At 40.1% G+C, this 17,736-nt stretch overlaps 2 protein-coding genes across 5 annotated transcripts in view; one reads left to right on the plus strand and one right to left on the minus strand.

Annotated features, from left to right (window-relative positions):
* TATDN1 (TatD DNase domain containing 1) overlaps positions 1-3,177 on the plus strand; it is a 42,278-nt gene extending 39,101 nt beyond the window's left edge. For all 4 annotated transcript variants that reach the window (XM_047724160.1, XM_047724159.1, XM_047724158.1 and 1 more), the window contains one exon: positions 2,981-3,177. In XM_047724160.1, the coding sequence (XP_047580116.1) occupies positions 2,981-3,083 (103 nt within the window). In that variant the 3' untranslated portion in view covers positions 3,084-3,177. The remainder of the gene's footprint in view (positions 1-2,980) is intronic.
* RNF139 (ring finger protein 139) lies at positions 1,857-16,712 on the minus strand. Its single transcript, XM_047724154.1, has 2 exons — positions 16,139-16,712; positions 1,857-5,826 (listed from the first exon to the last, which is right to left on the minus strand). The coding sequence occupies exons 1-2, from the start codon at positions 16,317-16,319 to the stop codon at positions 4,013-4,015; spliced, it is 1,995 nt and encodes a 664-aa protein (XP_047580110.1). The 5' UTR covers positions 16,320-16,712; the 3' UTR covers positions 1,857-4,012.
* Between the last annotated feature and the right edge of the window lie 1,024 nt (positions 16,713-17,736).

A 17,736-nucleotide genomic window follows, 5' to 3' on the forward strand; every position in this document is an offset into this window, starting at 1 on the left:
AAAGCCACTGATTTACTGCAGCGATGTGGAAGGCTCCGCGCTGGATTGCTCTACCGAGGCTCCTCTCTCCCCATCCTCTGCACCTCAGTTCATTACGAGTGGTTTTGTTACAGGAGTGAAAACTTTATGTGATCTTGGTCATTTGTCATTTTGTAGGAAAGGGGAAGGATTCTCCCACAGCTTCCTTGGTTATGGTTATACAAATGCACTCTCAGCAGGAGACCTTTTTGTATATTTTAAACAATTTGACAACCTGAAAAAACTTTTTTTTTTTTTTTTTGACAACCTGAAAAAACTTAAGTATTAACACATTTCTTGAAGCCTCTGAACAAGGAGGTCAGGTTATAGAAAGATTTCCTTTTTCTAACCCAAAGGGGGGGGGGGCTAGCAGCAATTCAGCATCATGTTTTTAATTATAACATATATAGTGCGTGGAGAGGGGCTGTTGCTGAGCTGTAGAGCTTGTAACTTACAGGGTGAGTTCTTGTCATGGTCACGCACTCATCATCCAGTTTCTGTTCGCATAAGCAGATCATTTAAATCGCTATTCTATCAGTCTCTTGTGGTTTACTACTTCAGGCAATTGAACAGTTACTTTCAGATTATAATAATTCCTTCCATATGCATTTTTTTAGTAGTTTTTAACCGAAAAGAGTATTAGGTAAGTCAGCTCTAAAATTCAGCAGGCAGAGAACTGAAGATTTATTCTATAAAAATAATACTGGAAAGATTTTCCTTTATACTAACATGCCAGTGTTGGCAAAGATTTTAAAGCTGAATGTTTTAAAACCCATAGGCTGAGGAATTTACGTTCTGATTGGTAAAGAATCACTTGTACCTTTTATGAGATGTATGTAGTTGCAAATTCAGTCAGAAGACAGAAGACAATTATTACTGAATCATACTTTATAGAGATTTAATAGGACACTAGAAACAAGAAACTGGTATTTTTCTAGTAGCCACTCAGAGGAAGTATTTGCCAACAGTGTATCCAAGTCAGTTTTCTGTACTGCCTTAATGTTAAGGACAATATAGCTCTTGACTCTAGTGACATTTGCAAAACAAAATTCTAAGGGTCTTCCAGTGCAGACTGGTGAGATCCAAGAGAGCTCGAGTCTCATCTGCAGTCATGACTACAGCTGAGGCAGTGGGAGCTCGGGAAAGCCAGAACAGACTGACCGTTTTTAAATCACATTTCAGAACACACATGCCTCTAGTCTAATGCTAATTACTAATTCCTACTTACAAAGCCATCTTTATCAAGCCCATCTATTAACAATTTTATGTTTTAATTATTTTTATAGAGATCTTTCCTCCCTTTTTAATTTTAAGTTCCTTAAAATACAATTTGAAGGTCCTGCATGTCAGGAAAGGTCCAGGTTAGTTACTGAGGCTGCCTGGAAGAATCAGGACATTCCCTGCCCTGCATCCATCCACCAGATGACTCAGTACCTTCTGCCAGGGATCTTTGCCCTCCTGGAGCAAATAAGCAGAAAGTATAATCCAAGAGGCTCGTGGCGTTACAGAAGTATGAACATATGACGAGGACCCTAGGACGGCAGCTGCCTGCCTTAAGGAGAAATAGCTTAACTAAGGTGACACTTCACCTGGTCATGGAGTACAAATGGGCCTTGTGCCAGACTAACACACCCTGAGCAAAGGCACACTGGCAGAAGGGCTTGCTGCTCCGGGGGAAACAATGAGTTTAGTGTGGCGGAAAGTAGGATGCATGGGTGAATGTAAGCGTAGGAAGGCAGGGTGAGGCCAGACTGCTGAGGGCTTCTTGTATGCCAACCTTAGTAGTGCACATTTCATCAGGACCCGAAAAAGGATTTTAAGCAGGGAAGGGGCAGTTCTTTTTCTTTTTTTTTAAGCTGTAACGTATCAGCATAGAAAAAGGACTGAAAGGGAGATGGGTGGCAGGAATCATACGGATTTCACACAGTATTATGCAGGTAAGTTCTAGCTGAATAGTTAAGAGAATTCTGTAGTTTACTAAGAGAACTGGGCCTTTAGTGTCCATTTAAATGCTAATGTATTTGCTTTTAGCACATTTTGACTCAGATAAAAATTTAGTCTATATTAATAAGTGTGGCTGTTGCATTACAATTATATAATTAAAAGATTCCAGTTAATCCCTAATTCCTTTATGTGTGTTCATTTTTAAGAAACTCACCAGGGAGAAAAATCTTAACGAATACTTAAATGTTCACTTTGGACTTCAGATCTTTCTAATTCATGTATAAAAACCTATCTATAGTATTGCTAGAGAACAGTACTACTGATTATTCGAGGAACAGAAAATGAAAGATCTGACACCTGGGCTAGTCTCGCTCTTGCAGGGAGTAAGTACAGGAAGAGAAAGCCTCTCTCCTCCCCCCACCCCAATAACCATACACTGTTCTAAATAAATAACTTCTCACTTTGCTGTCATTGTGCTGATCATGCTGCAGCAAATTCCTGCTGCTTCTGGAACTAAATCTCTTAGCAATAGCTTTCAGACTTTGCCGTACCCGCAATACCGCAGACCGTATGACTCAGCACCCATGTACATATATAAACCCCCAACAGAAATGAAACCGTACTTCCCTTACTAAGTGCAACGTACTTTTCCTTTTCTTACAATTTTCTGAAAGCTCATCATGACCCATTAATGAATCCATAATGACCCACAGTTTAAAAGAACTCTCTTCACTGGGTTAGTTCCGTTAGTTGTGGTTGACATAATAGGGGCTGGTTTTCAAATTTATTTGAACCTGGACCTTGGTTCTAGTTATATGCAAGGCTGCCCCAGAAATTTGTCTCAAATTATTTTAAATATAACAGTTAAACTTTTCTGTTCATAGTGCCAAAAACCTTGTACCTGTAAAACTTACTATGTTAAAAGTGCTAGAACAGTGGTTTCCTTTATGTGGAAACGCATACCTTTAAAACTGAGCATATACTTGGAAATTAACCATTTTGTTTTGTTTTCTTTTAGTCAAATACTGGAGATAATGTCAGCAGTAAGAGAGCAGGATCCATTGGAATTAGCCAATACACTATATAACAACACCATTAAATTATTTTTTCCTGACATGTAATTGGTATGTTCTTTCCATTTCCCATCATGTATGTAAAATTTCATGGTAAAACTTACTGAAAGATTGAATAAAGGAAGTCTCTGGAAGTAGTCTGAAGAGGTACTCCATATTACTACATACTGTCCTCCCCTCATTTTTATTCATCAAGTCAGATCAGAATTTTGGTATCCGTTAAGGTCTTAGTTTACAACAATGAAAACTCCCAAATATTTCATTTTGTAATCTCTTCAAAAGTCTGAAAGGACAATTTTATGTCAACGCTGTAAACAGAATGGCCAACAAATATACTTGTTTTATTTACATCAAAATTAAACAGCACATTCTGGTTTTTATACCAAAGTTTAGTTGATAAAAGCCTGTTTCTCAACTCTTACACAGTCTCTGAATCATGACTTTTGAACCCAGCTCAACCACTACATTCAAATTTCAAAAAAGCCTCTCTTCTGGAAGCCTGTTTTCCCCTTCGTTTTAAAATACTCTACATATAGCTTTTATCCTCTGGTCCAAATTATTTCCTTGGCTTAATGTGGTTTCCTTTAACCTGCATTTTCATTTTCCCACCCATTTTAAAGAAAAACTACGGTCCAGAGTTAGATACTTTTATATGCTTTCATTGAGGAATCTTTGGCACAGTTGACGCACTGTATTATTACATCTATTAAAAAGCTATTTGTTCAAATTTTGTCATAAAAACGTGAAAACATTTTATTCTATGTACAATAATGTACACAAATTTAAATAGGTCACCAAAGAGACCAGAAGTAATTAAAGAGGTATATTTACAGTAGCACATCACAGTAAACGGAAAACCATTCACAGATTGAACATGGATACTGTTTTTGTGCTTGGTTACACACTGAAGTGAAGCGTATTACTCCATTTTGGATGAACTGAATTTTAAACAACCTCAATGATTAGTAAATGCTATTTTAATCAGTATCATCATTAAGTTCTTCAGCTGCTGGGCCCGTGTGCTGAATCACTCCATTTCTTTCTCTTTGAGCATCATCATCACAGTCTGTACTGTCCTCTTCGTTCAATTCCCTGTCAGATTCAGCAGCAGCTTCTCTTACAGCTTCCTCTGGATTTTCGTTGGGTGCAATAAATCCGTTGTTGTTAGAGATATTTGAATTATCCTTAATATCATCTTCAATGTACACTTTCTGATGGCACATTGGGCAGGTATCTTGGATGTACAGCCATTTCCGAAGGCAAAGTGCGTGGAAATAATGATTACACGGTGTGATGCGAGCAGATGTTGTGAACTCATGATAGCAGATTGCACACACATCGTCTATCTCTTGTAAGCGGCTCCCTTTTATTTCAGGAAGTGAATTAATTTTCTTAACAGCAGTCCTGCGATTCATGAATGTCTTCCAGCCATTTTTTGCTTGTAAGTAGATGTTAAAATATGCATGTAGACACATCATACAAGCCCGAATTTTACTTCCTGACTCAAACATCATAGTGTAAGCCCCATTTCCAAACATTACTACTCCAAATATAAATTCAATAATATTGCCTGTTGAACGAACATAGTAGACATAATCATCAAGCTTTTCCCAAAGGACATTATAGTAGCCATCAATCATGAATAATGTATACACAGTGAGAGAAACTATTACTTTTAAGCAGAGTTCCACGCAAAAGGCCGTCACTGCGAACAACCATGTATTTAGTGCATAGTGATGCCAAAGAACGTAACTGAGTAAAACAGGAAGAATAAACAGGCAAGCAGAGACAAAGAGCACAGGAAAATGTCTACGGAAAGAGGACACATGAGAGGCACTGAGAGACATTAATACAGGGTCTGTCATTCCATGGATGAAATGCAGGACTGCAGTTAATAAAAGGCACATGTTTCTACTTAAGCGAATAAGTCTCTCTTCTGGTCTCAGCCCACTTAAACCAGTCTGAAGAGCCAAAATAAAAAAGAGAACAGGCGCTACAAAGCCAAGCCGCCGGTCATCTTCTTCAGTTGATCCAATAAAGGCCAATATTCCAAGGCCCAAGTAATGGGCTATTGAGGAAATTACAGCACTCATGCCCAGTACAGTTAGTGTAGAATCACATCCACTAATTATAAGATTGCAAATGAGGTCCCAGAAATCATCCCAAGAAATAAAGAAGGAATCCGTTTCATTTGCCATCCTTAAAATGTACATCAACACTGTAGCCTGAGCTGTAATTCTTGTTAGCCAAAAGACTCTCAGGATATCTGGGAAACGAATCCTCTTCCACGTGTCCTCCATTAATAACTGTAATCCGTAAATTCGATACATGTGCCTCACTAAAAGATAAACATACCGTGTAGAATAATAAAACCACTTAAGTTTCACTGCCAAGACGAGCACTGTGTTTAATGTGAGAATCAAAGAAGAAGTAAAAACTAAAGTCTCTCGGATGTGTAATGGCAGCTCTGTGATTAAGCCTATTACAGGAACCAAGAGATCCAAAATAATTAACTGTGAGTAGATGGAATGAATCTGTAGTAGTGTGATGTATCCAATCCCTAAGGTCAGCTGTAGAACGATGAGTGCCATCCACAGCGAGGGCCCTTTTCGAGGGAGTAGCTCAATTCCAAAAGCTGATGTGTTGTAGGCACCATAGAAGTCAATGTGCAAAGAAGCATAATAATTTACCAACACTGAAGTTGCAGCTAAGAGAAAGGCTGAACTGTACATGTAAAACTTGAAAAGTGATCGTTGTGACAAGATCAGAACAATACTGGATACAAATATACCTAAAAAAAAAAAAAAAGGAAAGAAAGGTCATTTGAGTGCAACGTTTTTTTAAGATTTTATTTGTAAGAGCACGCGTGCAAGCACAAGCGGGGGAAGGGGCAGAGGGAGAAAGAGAAGTGGACTCCCCGTTGGGCAGGAAGCCTCATGCAGGGCTCAATCCCAGGACTCCAAGATCATGACCTGAGCCAAAGGCAGACCCTTAACTGACTGAGCCACCCAGGTGCCCCTTGAATGCAACGTTTTTAAGAATGTTTTTGTACTAACAGTTACCCCCTTTCCCTTAATTAGGAAATACAATATTTTCAAAGTTATGAACATTAAGTCTCAAGGCAATTTAGGCTTAAAGGCCAAGAAAGGTTTTGTAAAGTCAGAGTTCAAAAGAACAGAGCATACTATTTTTAAAAATCCTATTCCTTATCTTTTAAGTTCCAAATTCAAGTAGTACTATATATCCAGAAACCAAATTACTAAATTATCTTCAAGATTAGTTAGTGATATCTACATTTAAACAAGTTTTTAAATCTTGAAAGAACATGTCCTTTATAATTTCTTAAGTACTAAGAATATTTAAACCAACTCCGTTACTTTAAAAAACATCAAAAATAAGCAAAATGCAAATATTTGTTCCTAATCTTAGACTTCTTTTTCTTAAAAATGTTCTTTAGGAAATCAAGTTTAACTTTTATACTTACACCTTATGCCTTCTTTTTCTCAAATAGTGAACTCCTGCTGGCATTTATATTTCCTGCTCCTTAAAATCTGCGCATTCTTCCATGGATCCAAATTCAGGGATTTTTTTTCCCCCCTCTATATACTTTTCTACAGATTTCAGAAACATCATCCAAGTTCTTTTTCCTGTACACTACTGTATCTCTTACTACAAATAGTCAACCCTTTTCACTGTTCTTCAAATTACAAAAAGTCACATTCAGAAAACCAAAAACATGTTTTAAAAAATGGAGTAAGTACCCCCCCACTCCGTAAGTTACCAAATACAGTGTGATGTGCGTTCAGCATCATCTTTCTTTGTGCTCAAAGCTTGTGTGATCACAGTGAACACTATCGCCCAAGGCTTCAATATGGAAAGGATATCCAAATATTCACCTGGTTCCACTTCTACGTTATAACCGCAACACGCAAGATTTCTAAAACCTGACTTCAAATCACTCTTGAGATTTCCAATTGCAGGTAAAGGTACCATAATTCTCTTAATGGTACCTCTAGCCCCGCACCCTAAAACTTTGACAGTTATTTGCCAATTCTGCTAACACCTCTTACCTCCCTCTTCTCGGTGACACCAACCAGTTAGCTAGACTCTAAAAACTCCTGTCCAGATCTATCCACAATCCCATCTATATACAAACTGCTTTTCCTCATTTCTTTGCTCAAAAGCAGTAACCCCTGAAATTACTATCAACAAAAATCTACATTCCTTGTCCAGACACTCAAGGCTCCCATGTGGTATTCCTCCCAACACACACACCACCACTCCAGACTTTCTCCAACACACCCCCACACCTTTCTCTGCCATAACCGCAGCTATGTTTACATTCCTCTCTTTGCTTGGTATGGTGAGCTTCCCAACTCCCGGACTGTTCAAATCCTACCCATCCAATAGACCAGTTTTCTCTGATAGTTACTGATCTTTGAAATTACCAACAGAACTCAGTGAAATGCCCAATACTCATACACTACCTTGTACTGTAGTTTGTAGTTATCTGAGGAGGTCATCGACCCTTTTACATAATGTACCCTTGTGACAGCAAGCAAGGATCCTACCTTACACATTATGAATCCCAAAATATTCTGCAGAAAAATTGCTTCATTGTTTATTGAAATAACGATGGAGAAATGTTAATGTAGAATCCTGGATTATATTTTTAAAGGCAAGCACAAAATACAGCCCACATGGAAAATGAAATCTATGAAAACCCAAGGCAAAGCTGTGAAACCAGAGCTTGGAGTACAGCAGTGTCAAACGCCAAATGAAAACATCACATCTCCACCTTACTTCAGCACGTAATCAAAAAAAGACACTGCATATAACGGTGGAGGCATTTTACAATCTATTGCATATAAAAACAAGGGTTAGTTCTTCCAACTGATGGCTTTCTGAACTTAAAATTTATCCTGTGCCAACCTGTCAGGTCATTTGTGAAAAGAAGAACAAAAGGACACAACCACCAGAAAGACACGTGCGTTTCTGCATAAGAACCACCTGATCCCTGGAGCAAATGGGCCACGAACAATCTCCCAAGGAGCTGGCAGCTCGGAATGGGCCTTTCAATAGAAAATAACGGTCTTCGGAAGTTCAGAAACCATTTTCACATAAGGTAATAGGAAATGGGATTAACTCAGCCACTATACGTAATCTTGCTTTCTCTACATAGAAAAACAAAAGTATTTTTCCTGAAACAAAACTTAATCTCCTAAAACAAATCAAAACAAAACCCAGATAACTGCAGTTCTATTTTATGCCACTTATAAGAAGAAAATCAAACAGGGACTATAAAGTATTTTTCTCAACTGTTCACAAAGGGGTAATCTTTACCTGTGAATATGAACTCTGCTATAATTTATAAACCAGCCCTTTTTATTCTAATAGCTTTTTTCCTTGAGCTATTGAATGATTTGATTTTTAGAAGTATTTTTATAATTTTTTTTTGCTTCATGCAAATATATCAAAGGGAAAAAAGGGGAGGGGATGAAGGACAATATAGTGAGACTATAGTCCGATGTATCCTAGCAAGTAACAATAAGATATCACTCTTTCTGGGGCGCCTGGGTGGCTCAGATGGTTAAGTGTCTGCCTTCAGCTCAGGTCATGGTCTCCAGGTCCTGGAACTGAGCCCCATGTAGGGCTCCCAGGTCAGCAAGGAGTCTGCTTCTGTGCCTCCCCCTGCTCATGCTCTCTCTGAGATGAATAAATGAATAAAAATAATAATAAAAAAATGAATTAAAAAAAAAGAAGATACCACTCTTCTCTTCATTAAAATTATACCCCAAGACCTAATAATGATGCAACATTTCAAGAATAGTATAAAATTATTTTAATTCCTACCCAAAAGTTGCATGTATGTAAGGTTCTTATTACATTTTTCTTGTATACTCATGTTCCTCTGTGTGGCCAACTTACCAAGTAACAACTCTCTCCAGTAACATTCCCCCTTATTATGGCCTTTAGGGAGCATTGTCAAGAGCATCAGTTTGTTGCATTTTCACAACTTCAGATATAAAACTCTTTAGGAAGGAAATACTGAATACTTAGAGGCCTAAGAAAATCAAGCCCAGCGGTAGAGTTTCTCATTAGGATTTAAGAGCGATCTGAAGAAGCAATCAAAACTATATATAAGTGCTACTTTATGAAAAAAAAAAACCACCATGGGACATTGGAAAATAGAAGTAACTGAGAGCACATTTCAGGGATCCAGTTCTCCACATCTCGTGATCAGAGTTTCACTGAAGTCTTCAGGGTAGGATCAGGCAAGGATCAAAATCAATTCAGGAGCTTTGAAGATACACAGAACTCAATTCATGGGAGAGTTCAAGACCTTTGCAATATGACTACCAAAAATAAGCAAACAAAACAAACACTACCCTGGCACAGTGTACAACAAAGCATTTAACCCCTTTATGTGTAAAATACATTCGTACTTTCTTTAACCTTGTCTGGAAGCTTAGGACTAAAAAGGAAATAAGACATAATATTTATAACTCTCCAGATATCTTTAAATACCTTTTAAACACGATCTAAAGAAACTGCAGAAAAACATTTAAATGCCTAACAGAGTAGACAGAAAAGCACAGAAATATTATGATTACCTTAATCCAAAGGGAGCCCTCAGCAATGAAATGTAGACAAAGTAAATATCTTGAAATGTTAATCTACAGGTATACTTGATAAATATACCAGAGCATAAAGAAAATTTTTCTATCAAACTCTCATTTTGGGTTAAAAAGACTCTTTTATCAATAAGAAATCTTGGGGTTTTGCTCCTAAGATTCTTAACATGTTTTTATTAAAAAGAAATCTCAATATAATTTTTTAAAGTAAACCTTACAGGTATTAGAGGAAGAATAAACACAGTTTTGTATAAATATATATTCATAAACACATTATTTTTTGCTTTTTACCAAAGGGGATCACATTGTAAAAGTGGAGTTTTCTTTACCTTTAAAAAACAAATGCCTTCCTGGGACTAATAATACATTATATGTTAATAAAAAAAATAAAAAATTATAAAAAAAAACACAACAAAAAAAATGCATTTCTGATTACTTATCCAAGAGAGCATCTTCCAATTTATTGACCATGTTTCTTCCTCTGAACTGCCAATTTATCTTTTGTCCATTTATCTATGGAGTTGTTTTTCCTTCTTGAATTGTAGACACTTAAAAATATTCTGACTACAAATTTTTTTTTTATTTTATTTTTTATAAGCATATATTTTTATCCCCAAGGGTACAGGTCTGTGAATCGCCAGATTTACACACTTCACAGCACTCACCATAGCACATACCCTCCCCAATTCTGACTACAAATTTTTTGTTAGCTGTAATGTAAGGATCTTCTCCGGTATGTGGCTGGTCTTTTCATATTTTTTATTTTTTAGGTTTTAATTTTAATATTGTTGGACTTATCAATCTTTATTTATAAATTTACTTTCAAATGTGTGTGTGTGTGTGTGTGTGTGTGTGTGTGTGTGTGTGTGTGTTTTAGAGAGGCGGAGGGGCAGTGGGAAGGGGAGAGAGAGACTGAAGCAGGCTCCACACCCAGCACTGAGCCCCATGCAGGGCACAATCTCAGAACCCTGAGATCATGACCTGAGCCAAAATCAAGAGTCAGAGGCTTACCTGACTGAGCTACCCAGGTGCCCTGACTTTTATGTTTTTTTAAGTTTACCTGTCAAGAGAGCGAGCAAGAGCGCATAAGCAGGGTGAAGGGCAGGCAGAGGGAGAGGCAGGCTCCCCGCTGAGCAAGAAGCCTGATGCAGGACTCCATCCCTGGACTCAGATCATGATCTGAGCCAAGGGCAGATGCTTAACAGACTGAGCGAGCCATCCAGGCACCCCAACTTTCATATATTTATAAAGAGTTTCTCCCTTACTCTAAGGTTAAAAAAATACCCTCTATATTCTCCTATATTTTCTTCCAAAAGTTTTAAAGTTATGCTCTTCACATTCAGATATTAAGTCACTTAGAATTGTTCACATGTTGGTGGTTAAGTATCCAGTATAATATTTTCCATTAACTAAATGACCATGACCTGAATAGTCTATATTTACCTCAAATTATATACTTCAGTTCTACCTCTGACACCCATCAAGTTTCTCTGTGTACATGGGTGCACTATTTCTGGGCTTTCCATTCTGTGCTATTGGCCTATTTGTCTGTCTCAGTGATTCTTAACAGAGATCAGATTTTGCACCAACACCACCTCCCCACCCCCACACCAAGCATTTGGCAATATCTAAGTATCTAGTGACATTTTTAGCAATCACAAAAGGGGGAAGAAGGGTGCTGACGGATCTGCAATCGGTAAAGACAAGGACACTGCTAAAAATCCTACAATTCAGAGAACAGCACCCCCCGCCTCCCCAAGAATTACCCCGTCCAAAATGTCAATCGTATTGTTGAGAATTCCTAATCTATCCCTATTGTGTCAAAATTACTACTGCTTCAGTATTTTTTCACTTCAAAGGTTTTCTGGGTTCTTTCTACAGCACCCAAAATAACTCTCATTCTTTTAAAAAACTCATTATTGTGCGTCTAAATGTAATACAAAGAACAGGTTCCCTCTTAATCAATATTTTTTAAAGTTTTTATTTATTTATGACAGAGAGATCACAAATAGGCAGAGAGGCAGGCATAGAGAGAAGCAGGGGTGGGGGGCGGGGAGCAGGCTCCCTGCTGAGCAGAGAGCCCATTGCGGGGCTCGATTCCAGGACCCTGAGATCATGACCTGAGCTGAAGGCAGAGGCTTAACCTACTGAGCCACGCAGGCGCCCCCCTTTTAATCAATATTAAGTTTTGTTATTACCAACAATGCTGCAATGAAAGTCCTTTCCCATAGTCTTTGAACAAGTACAGCTATGTCTCTAGATCAAATTCTTAGAAGGAGAACAGAGTCAAAAGCTGTATGATGATTTCAGTAGCTAGAGCCAAATGCCTCTACACAGGAGTGACTGTACACCAAAATTGTATAACTTTACTCATTTCCCTACAACTTTGACAAACTACTTTTTATTTGAATGTTGAACTCTTCACCAATCTGATAACTGAAATTTGTTCTGACTGAGGCCGAGTTATTTTTCTTTTGCTTACTGACCATCTGCATTTCATTTATTGGGAACTGCTTATCCTGCACCCATTTTTCTCTGGGAGTACAAATTTTTCTTAATGACAGTAAAACTTTTATTCAATCCCATACAATGCAAACAGTATCCTCAGTTTGTCATTTTTAAGTTAAAAAAAAAAAGTTTGTCATAAAAAAGTTTTTCATTTTTATTTATTAGAATTATCAAATGTTCCCTTCTAATTTTGGGGTTTTCTTGTATGTTTAGAAAGGCCTTTCCACGTCAATGAATTATCATTACCTGAGTAATACTATTAAAACAAACTCCCATGCTTGTATTTTCTGCCTTGGATTTAGACTTGTTAATTCAGCAGTATGCTGCACTGGGTTGCATTTCATTTAGCATTTAACACCTCCTAAGAATAGCTTAATATTCTTAAATACTCTATATATTGTGATTGGATTTCATTTGGATCTCAAAAATGAGATCCTTTATATTCTGATCTGCTGAAATTCTTTTATTAGTTTGATACCAAAAGCACAGTGGTAGTACTTTTTTGTAGGGACAGGGGAGTAAATTCTTTAGAGATGAGATATAAAATTGGTAATGAGAATAGATTTCCATTATTACAATTTCATTTTAAAGAAAAAGATGAGACTGACAAGTTTTGAGATTTATATATAGTAATACTGAGGTCTATAACTATTTAAAACAACAACAACAACAACAACAACAACAACCAGGTATAGAACAATTAATTTCAACTATCCTTTATGGTATCTTTTACAGACAAACCTGTCACTTTCAATAACAACAAGAACAGCCTCATTGAATGGACCTCAAACATTGAAGACATTTGTTTTTATTCAGGGTGAATTTTTAGCATCAAAACCAGTTTTTAAGAATTTTATCATTCTCTTGGGGCACCTGGGTGGCTCAGGGGGTTGAGCCTCTGCCTTTGGCTCAGGTCACGATCCCAGGGTCCTGGGATCGAGTCCCACATCGGGCTCTCTGCTTGGCAGGGAGCCTGCTTCCTCCTCTCTCTCTGTCTGCCTCTCTGCCTACTTGTGATTTCTGTCTGTCAAATAAATAAATAATCTTAAAAAAAAAAAAAAAAAAAAAAGAATTTTATCATTCTCGGGGCCCCTGAGTGGTGTAGTCTGTTAAAGTGTCTGACTCTTAGTTTCAGCTCAGGTCATGATCTCAAGGTCATGAAATCAAGCCCCGTGTTAGGCTCCACACTCAGTGGGGAGTCTACCTGGGGTCTCTCCCTCTCCCACTTGTGCTTGCTCTCTAAAATAAGTAAATAAATCTTAAAAAAAAAAAAAAAAGAATTTTATCATTCTCACAAATGTGAATAATTAGCAAACTACACCGGTATAATGTAAAGGGCAGTCCAGGTAATAGATTTGGAAAGTATTTTGTATTTCTCAAAGCACCAAAATTACACTGAAGCCTTCAGAAGACCAAAATATCTGTACCAGTGTGGTTTTAATAGAAGTACAGAAATATTTTTTCTAAAGTTATCAAGCTTATTAAGAGCTAACACTTAGTAGCCTTACTAGGTCCCAGGTACTATTCTAAGAGCTTACATCCTAACTCAGTTATCCTTAACACCTTATGACAGACCATTATTGCCCATCTTTAAAAATATAAGAAAAGAGAGGTACAGAGCGGTTAAATAACTTGCTTGAGGTCACATTCTACTGTAATTGTCGAATACAAACTTCCATGATTTACTACAAAAAAAAAATAAAACAAATACCAAAATTACTGTTAAGTGTTCTTAAACTACAAATGATTTAATTAAGGAAAATGCTCACTTTTCCTTAAAGCTCCTTAACCTACAGCTCAACTGAGAGCACCGCATTAAAACACCTGGTCACAAAGGGATTGTGAGAGGATAGGCAGCCACAGGTCAAAAGAACATCTGAGGCAGGGGCTACACTATTTGCCAATAAATCCATGAATCCTCTCAAATACAGCTGTTTCTTTTCTTCTTTCTTTCCTTCTTTTTTTGGGGGGGCCTCCATCATGACCTCCTCTCAAAAGAGAAGCAAGGAAAGTCATCCCCCCCATCCCCTCTATGTTATATTCGGTTACTTTCTAAAGCAGCACTTTGGTTATCCCAAAATTGGTAGTTCCCTAGAAGTCTGTTAGCTTCTGTTGTCTCTCTAGCAAGCTCTCTCCCATCCTGTGGAGTTGAGGAATAGAAATGATAATTTTTCTCCATACCAAGAGTTGGCATAGATTTTGCCTTCATGTATATATCATCAACAAATGTGGGCAGAGCAGGGAAAGAGGGCTGGCAGTTCGTCAGGCTCAGCTGGAACGCCTAAGTAACTAAACTGAGATAAGGAACTGCCTGTTAATTTATGGTCATGATGAGTGGTTTCTAACTGGGAGAAATAAAATGCCTTCCCAACAGGTTCCCCTTATTAATTTTACTTCAACGTTATTTAACTAAAATCACTTTTCCCCATGACTACCAGAATTAAGCAAAATATGTTAAGTATAAAAGATGAAAACTAGTGAATGCTTTCTTTTTAAGCTGAGGTATAACTGACACATAACATAATAGTTTCAGATATAGAACATAATGACTCCATATTGCATAGGCTGTGAAATCACACAGCTCCCTCAAATAATGAGAGCATCACACTTTTGCAGTGATAAGAAGGAATGACTGGGATTAAGTGGCTGGTGGGTAACTGAGAAGTCTTGTGCTAAAGAACATCACTTTCACATCTTTAAAGACCTAGCATAGGATCACTACTATCTCATTCTGTATCTGGACAGCAGCTGTATGGAGGAAAGTCAATCACCCTTGATGTCAGAAGATTTTTAAGCCTAGGCTCTGACAACCATTTAATTGCTGTATATCAAAAGCAAAAAACACACTAAACCTCTATGCCCCTCAGTTTCCTCATTTAAAAAATTAAGAATAACACAATCCACCTCTAAGTACACTAATTTAAAGTTTATGTTAGTGAAAATGCTTTACAAAAGTGAAGTACCAAACAAATGTAAAATGTTATTGCCAATAACAAAACTCAATTTTTTGGGGGGGGGGAGGGAGAAGGAATAAAGAAGCAACAGATGGCTCCTAATTCAGAAAGGCTTGGTAGGGATCTCATCATCTACCCTTCCTCAGCAACACTTCCAAGATCACAAGCCTACGAAAAACTAATCACAAGAATTACCTCATTAACAAAATTTGCCAAGTCAATTACTTTAAAAAAGTCTTTTATGCATAAATGCTTCTCACTCTGGTAATGCAAGTGAAGACTGGGAGTGAAACATAAGATATTTTTAACACTCCATTCATATACAACAAAGACGCTGATTTTCAGAAGACTTTAGGAAAAGTCTCATCACTTTCTTGCCACGTTTCTATAGCCATTTTCAATACCTCTCTATTCATGGAAAATTTCAGGACTCGTTCCAAGTATCGCCTCCTTCATAAGCACTTTTAGTAATGGTTTCAAGGTCTGACATTCAAAACCCTGTCTCTTTTGGATGTCATTTACTGCAGACATTTCACGATCATGTGGACCTCGTGGATAGGGAACTGACAACATACGAGTACTCTGCATTTTGGAAAGGGGTAAACTGAGGCCCAGGCTTTGGCACTTCACGTCCAAGGTCACACGGCGAGATGGGGGTAAACAGTTGCTGTTTTTCTAAGGCTGTCGCGTAAGACGCGGCAAGCCAGCACTCATTCCCCAAGAGAAACAGCACCGCATGCTCACACACCCATGCTTTCTCCCCAGCCTCGGGTGCAGAAATGAACGGAAGGCTGACCCTTTTTAGGAGGACCGCTCCGCTGTCAACTCTGAGACAAGTGTCATCTCTTCCCCCTCCCAACCTGCAGAGACTCCCCTATAGGCGAAGAAACGGGTTCTCAAACACACATACACACAGAACCCACAGCCTGCGCGCGGTGCCCGCTCCCTGCAGCACGTTTCGGCCCTCAAAGCCGTCCCGGGACGCAAGCTACCCCTTTCCCCTTACCAAGGAGCCGGAGGACGATCTGGAGCCCGATGCAGAACCGGCTTTGGCTGGAATCGTAGTAGGAGTTGAAGATGGCGTCGATGATGTAGAGGCAGGGCACCCGGAGCGCCACCTCGAGCGCCGCCCAGACCTGCTGATGGGCCATCCGCACCTGCTGCTGCGGGGGCCCCACCGCCGCCATGAGCCGCTGCCACACCGGGGCTGGGCGAGCAGGGCACGGCCGCGCGGGGCAGGGCCCGGGACCGCGGCCAGGGGCGGGGGCTAAGGCGGGCGACTCCGCCCCCGCCCTCCCTCCTCTGCTCCCTCACGGCCCGCCCCGCCGCCCGCTCGCGTCTCTCGAGCTGGAGCAGGCGGCGGAGGCGGCGGCGGCTGAGGCAGCGGCGGCGGCTCCCGGGAGGCCTCTGGGTGTCGGTGTTTCCGGTCGGCTAAGGTCTGGCTCCTCCTCCCTCCAACACCTCCCCCGCCCGCGGAGCCACCATCTTGACCTCGCCCGCCTGCCTCTGCCGTTGCTGCTGTTTGGAGGCCCGGAGGCAGCGCCCGCGGTCACGCGAGACCGCGGAGCCCGCGCCGCTGATTGCATCATAATCCGGCGCTTGGGGCGCTCCCTACAACGTCAACACGCACGGTGTAGCAGTCGTCTCGCAGTGTTGCTATGGTTTCCGCCCACCTTCGCGGCTTTGGCGCCACCGTAGGCGCAGGCGCTCTCCGGCAGCCGCGCCCCCTTGACTGAGTGGCTTCGGCGCCGGAGGCGGTGTCAGCGTCGGCTGAGCGCGGGACTCCTGCTTTCGTGGGCGGGAATGATTAGCTGTTTTATTATAGTCCATTAGACAGCCCGTAAACGTGGTTCAGAGCTTCTTGGGAGGAGGAGAGCAAAGGGCGCCGCCCGCCAGACCTACCTCACCGCCCCCGGAGGCGGGGTCTGAGGGACGGCGGATATTCCAGGGGAAATATCTTCGAGGCCGCCTGGGGCTCCGCTGGAGCGCTGCAGAGCGCGCTTTCTGCAGCGGCCGCGCTACGTGGCACTGGGCTAGGTGTGGTGGCCGCTGCCAAGGAAATCATCCCTCTCATCTCTTTGCACATCACCTTTCCTACCTTCTACCCGATTGGACAGAACCGAGGGCACTGAGCGGCCGCATTTTGCCAATGTTAAGGGCCACTGTGACTTAAGGGCAAGAACCCAGGCCTCTTTGTAGTCTTTGAGGTAAGAGCATCCAGGAAGTCCCTTCTTTCCTCCCCTGGGAAGAAGCCATAATCAAATTTTTGCAGGGGATCAGAATATGCCACCCCCAAATATGCCACTTTGACATAAGGATTATTTTGAGCGGAAGAGAGCTGAGAAACAGCAGTAGAAGCTTAAACAATTTTTTAAGATCCCTGCCTGCCCTCCTCACTGCCACCATTTGTCTAAAGAGCAGCGTATAAACTTCCATTTGTAAAGGTGTCTCCCTCTCCCTTACCAAGGCAACTCTTAGACTCTCAATTACCCACAAACCTCACTAAAGGAAGCCTTATTTTCCATTAGTTTCCCCCATATGTTTACCTTACCACAAGTTTGCCACCCCTGAAAGCCTAAACCCCTTTTTCTTTGGTCACTTCTT

This window comes from Lutra lutra, chromosome 4 (assembly GCF_902655055.1).
Source record: "Lutra lutra chromosome 4, mLutLut1.2, whole genome shotgun sequence".
Lineage (NCBI taxonomy): Eukaryota > Metazoa > Chordata > Mammalia > Carnivora > Mustelidae > Lutra > Lutra lutra.

Excerpts from the sequence above, each read along its gene's own strand:
- RNF139 (XM_047724154.1), bottom strand. The coding sequence starts at position 16,319 with ATGGCGGCGGTGGGGCCCCCGCAGCAGCAGGTGCGGATGGCCCATCAG. Across the intron at positions 5,827-16,138 it reads GATCGTCCTCCGGCTCCTTG|GTATATTTGTATCCAGTATT; the intron begins GTAAGGGGAAAG and ends TTTTTTTTTTAG.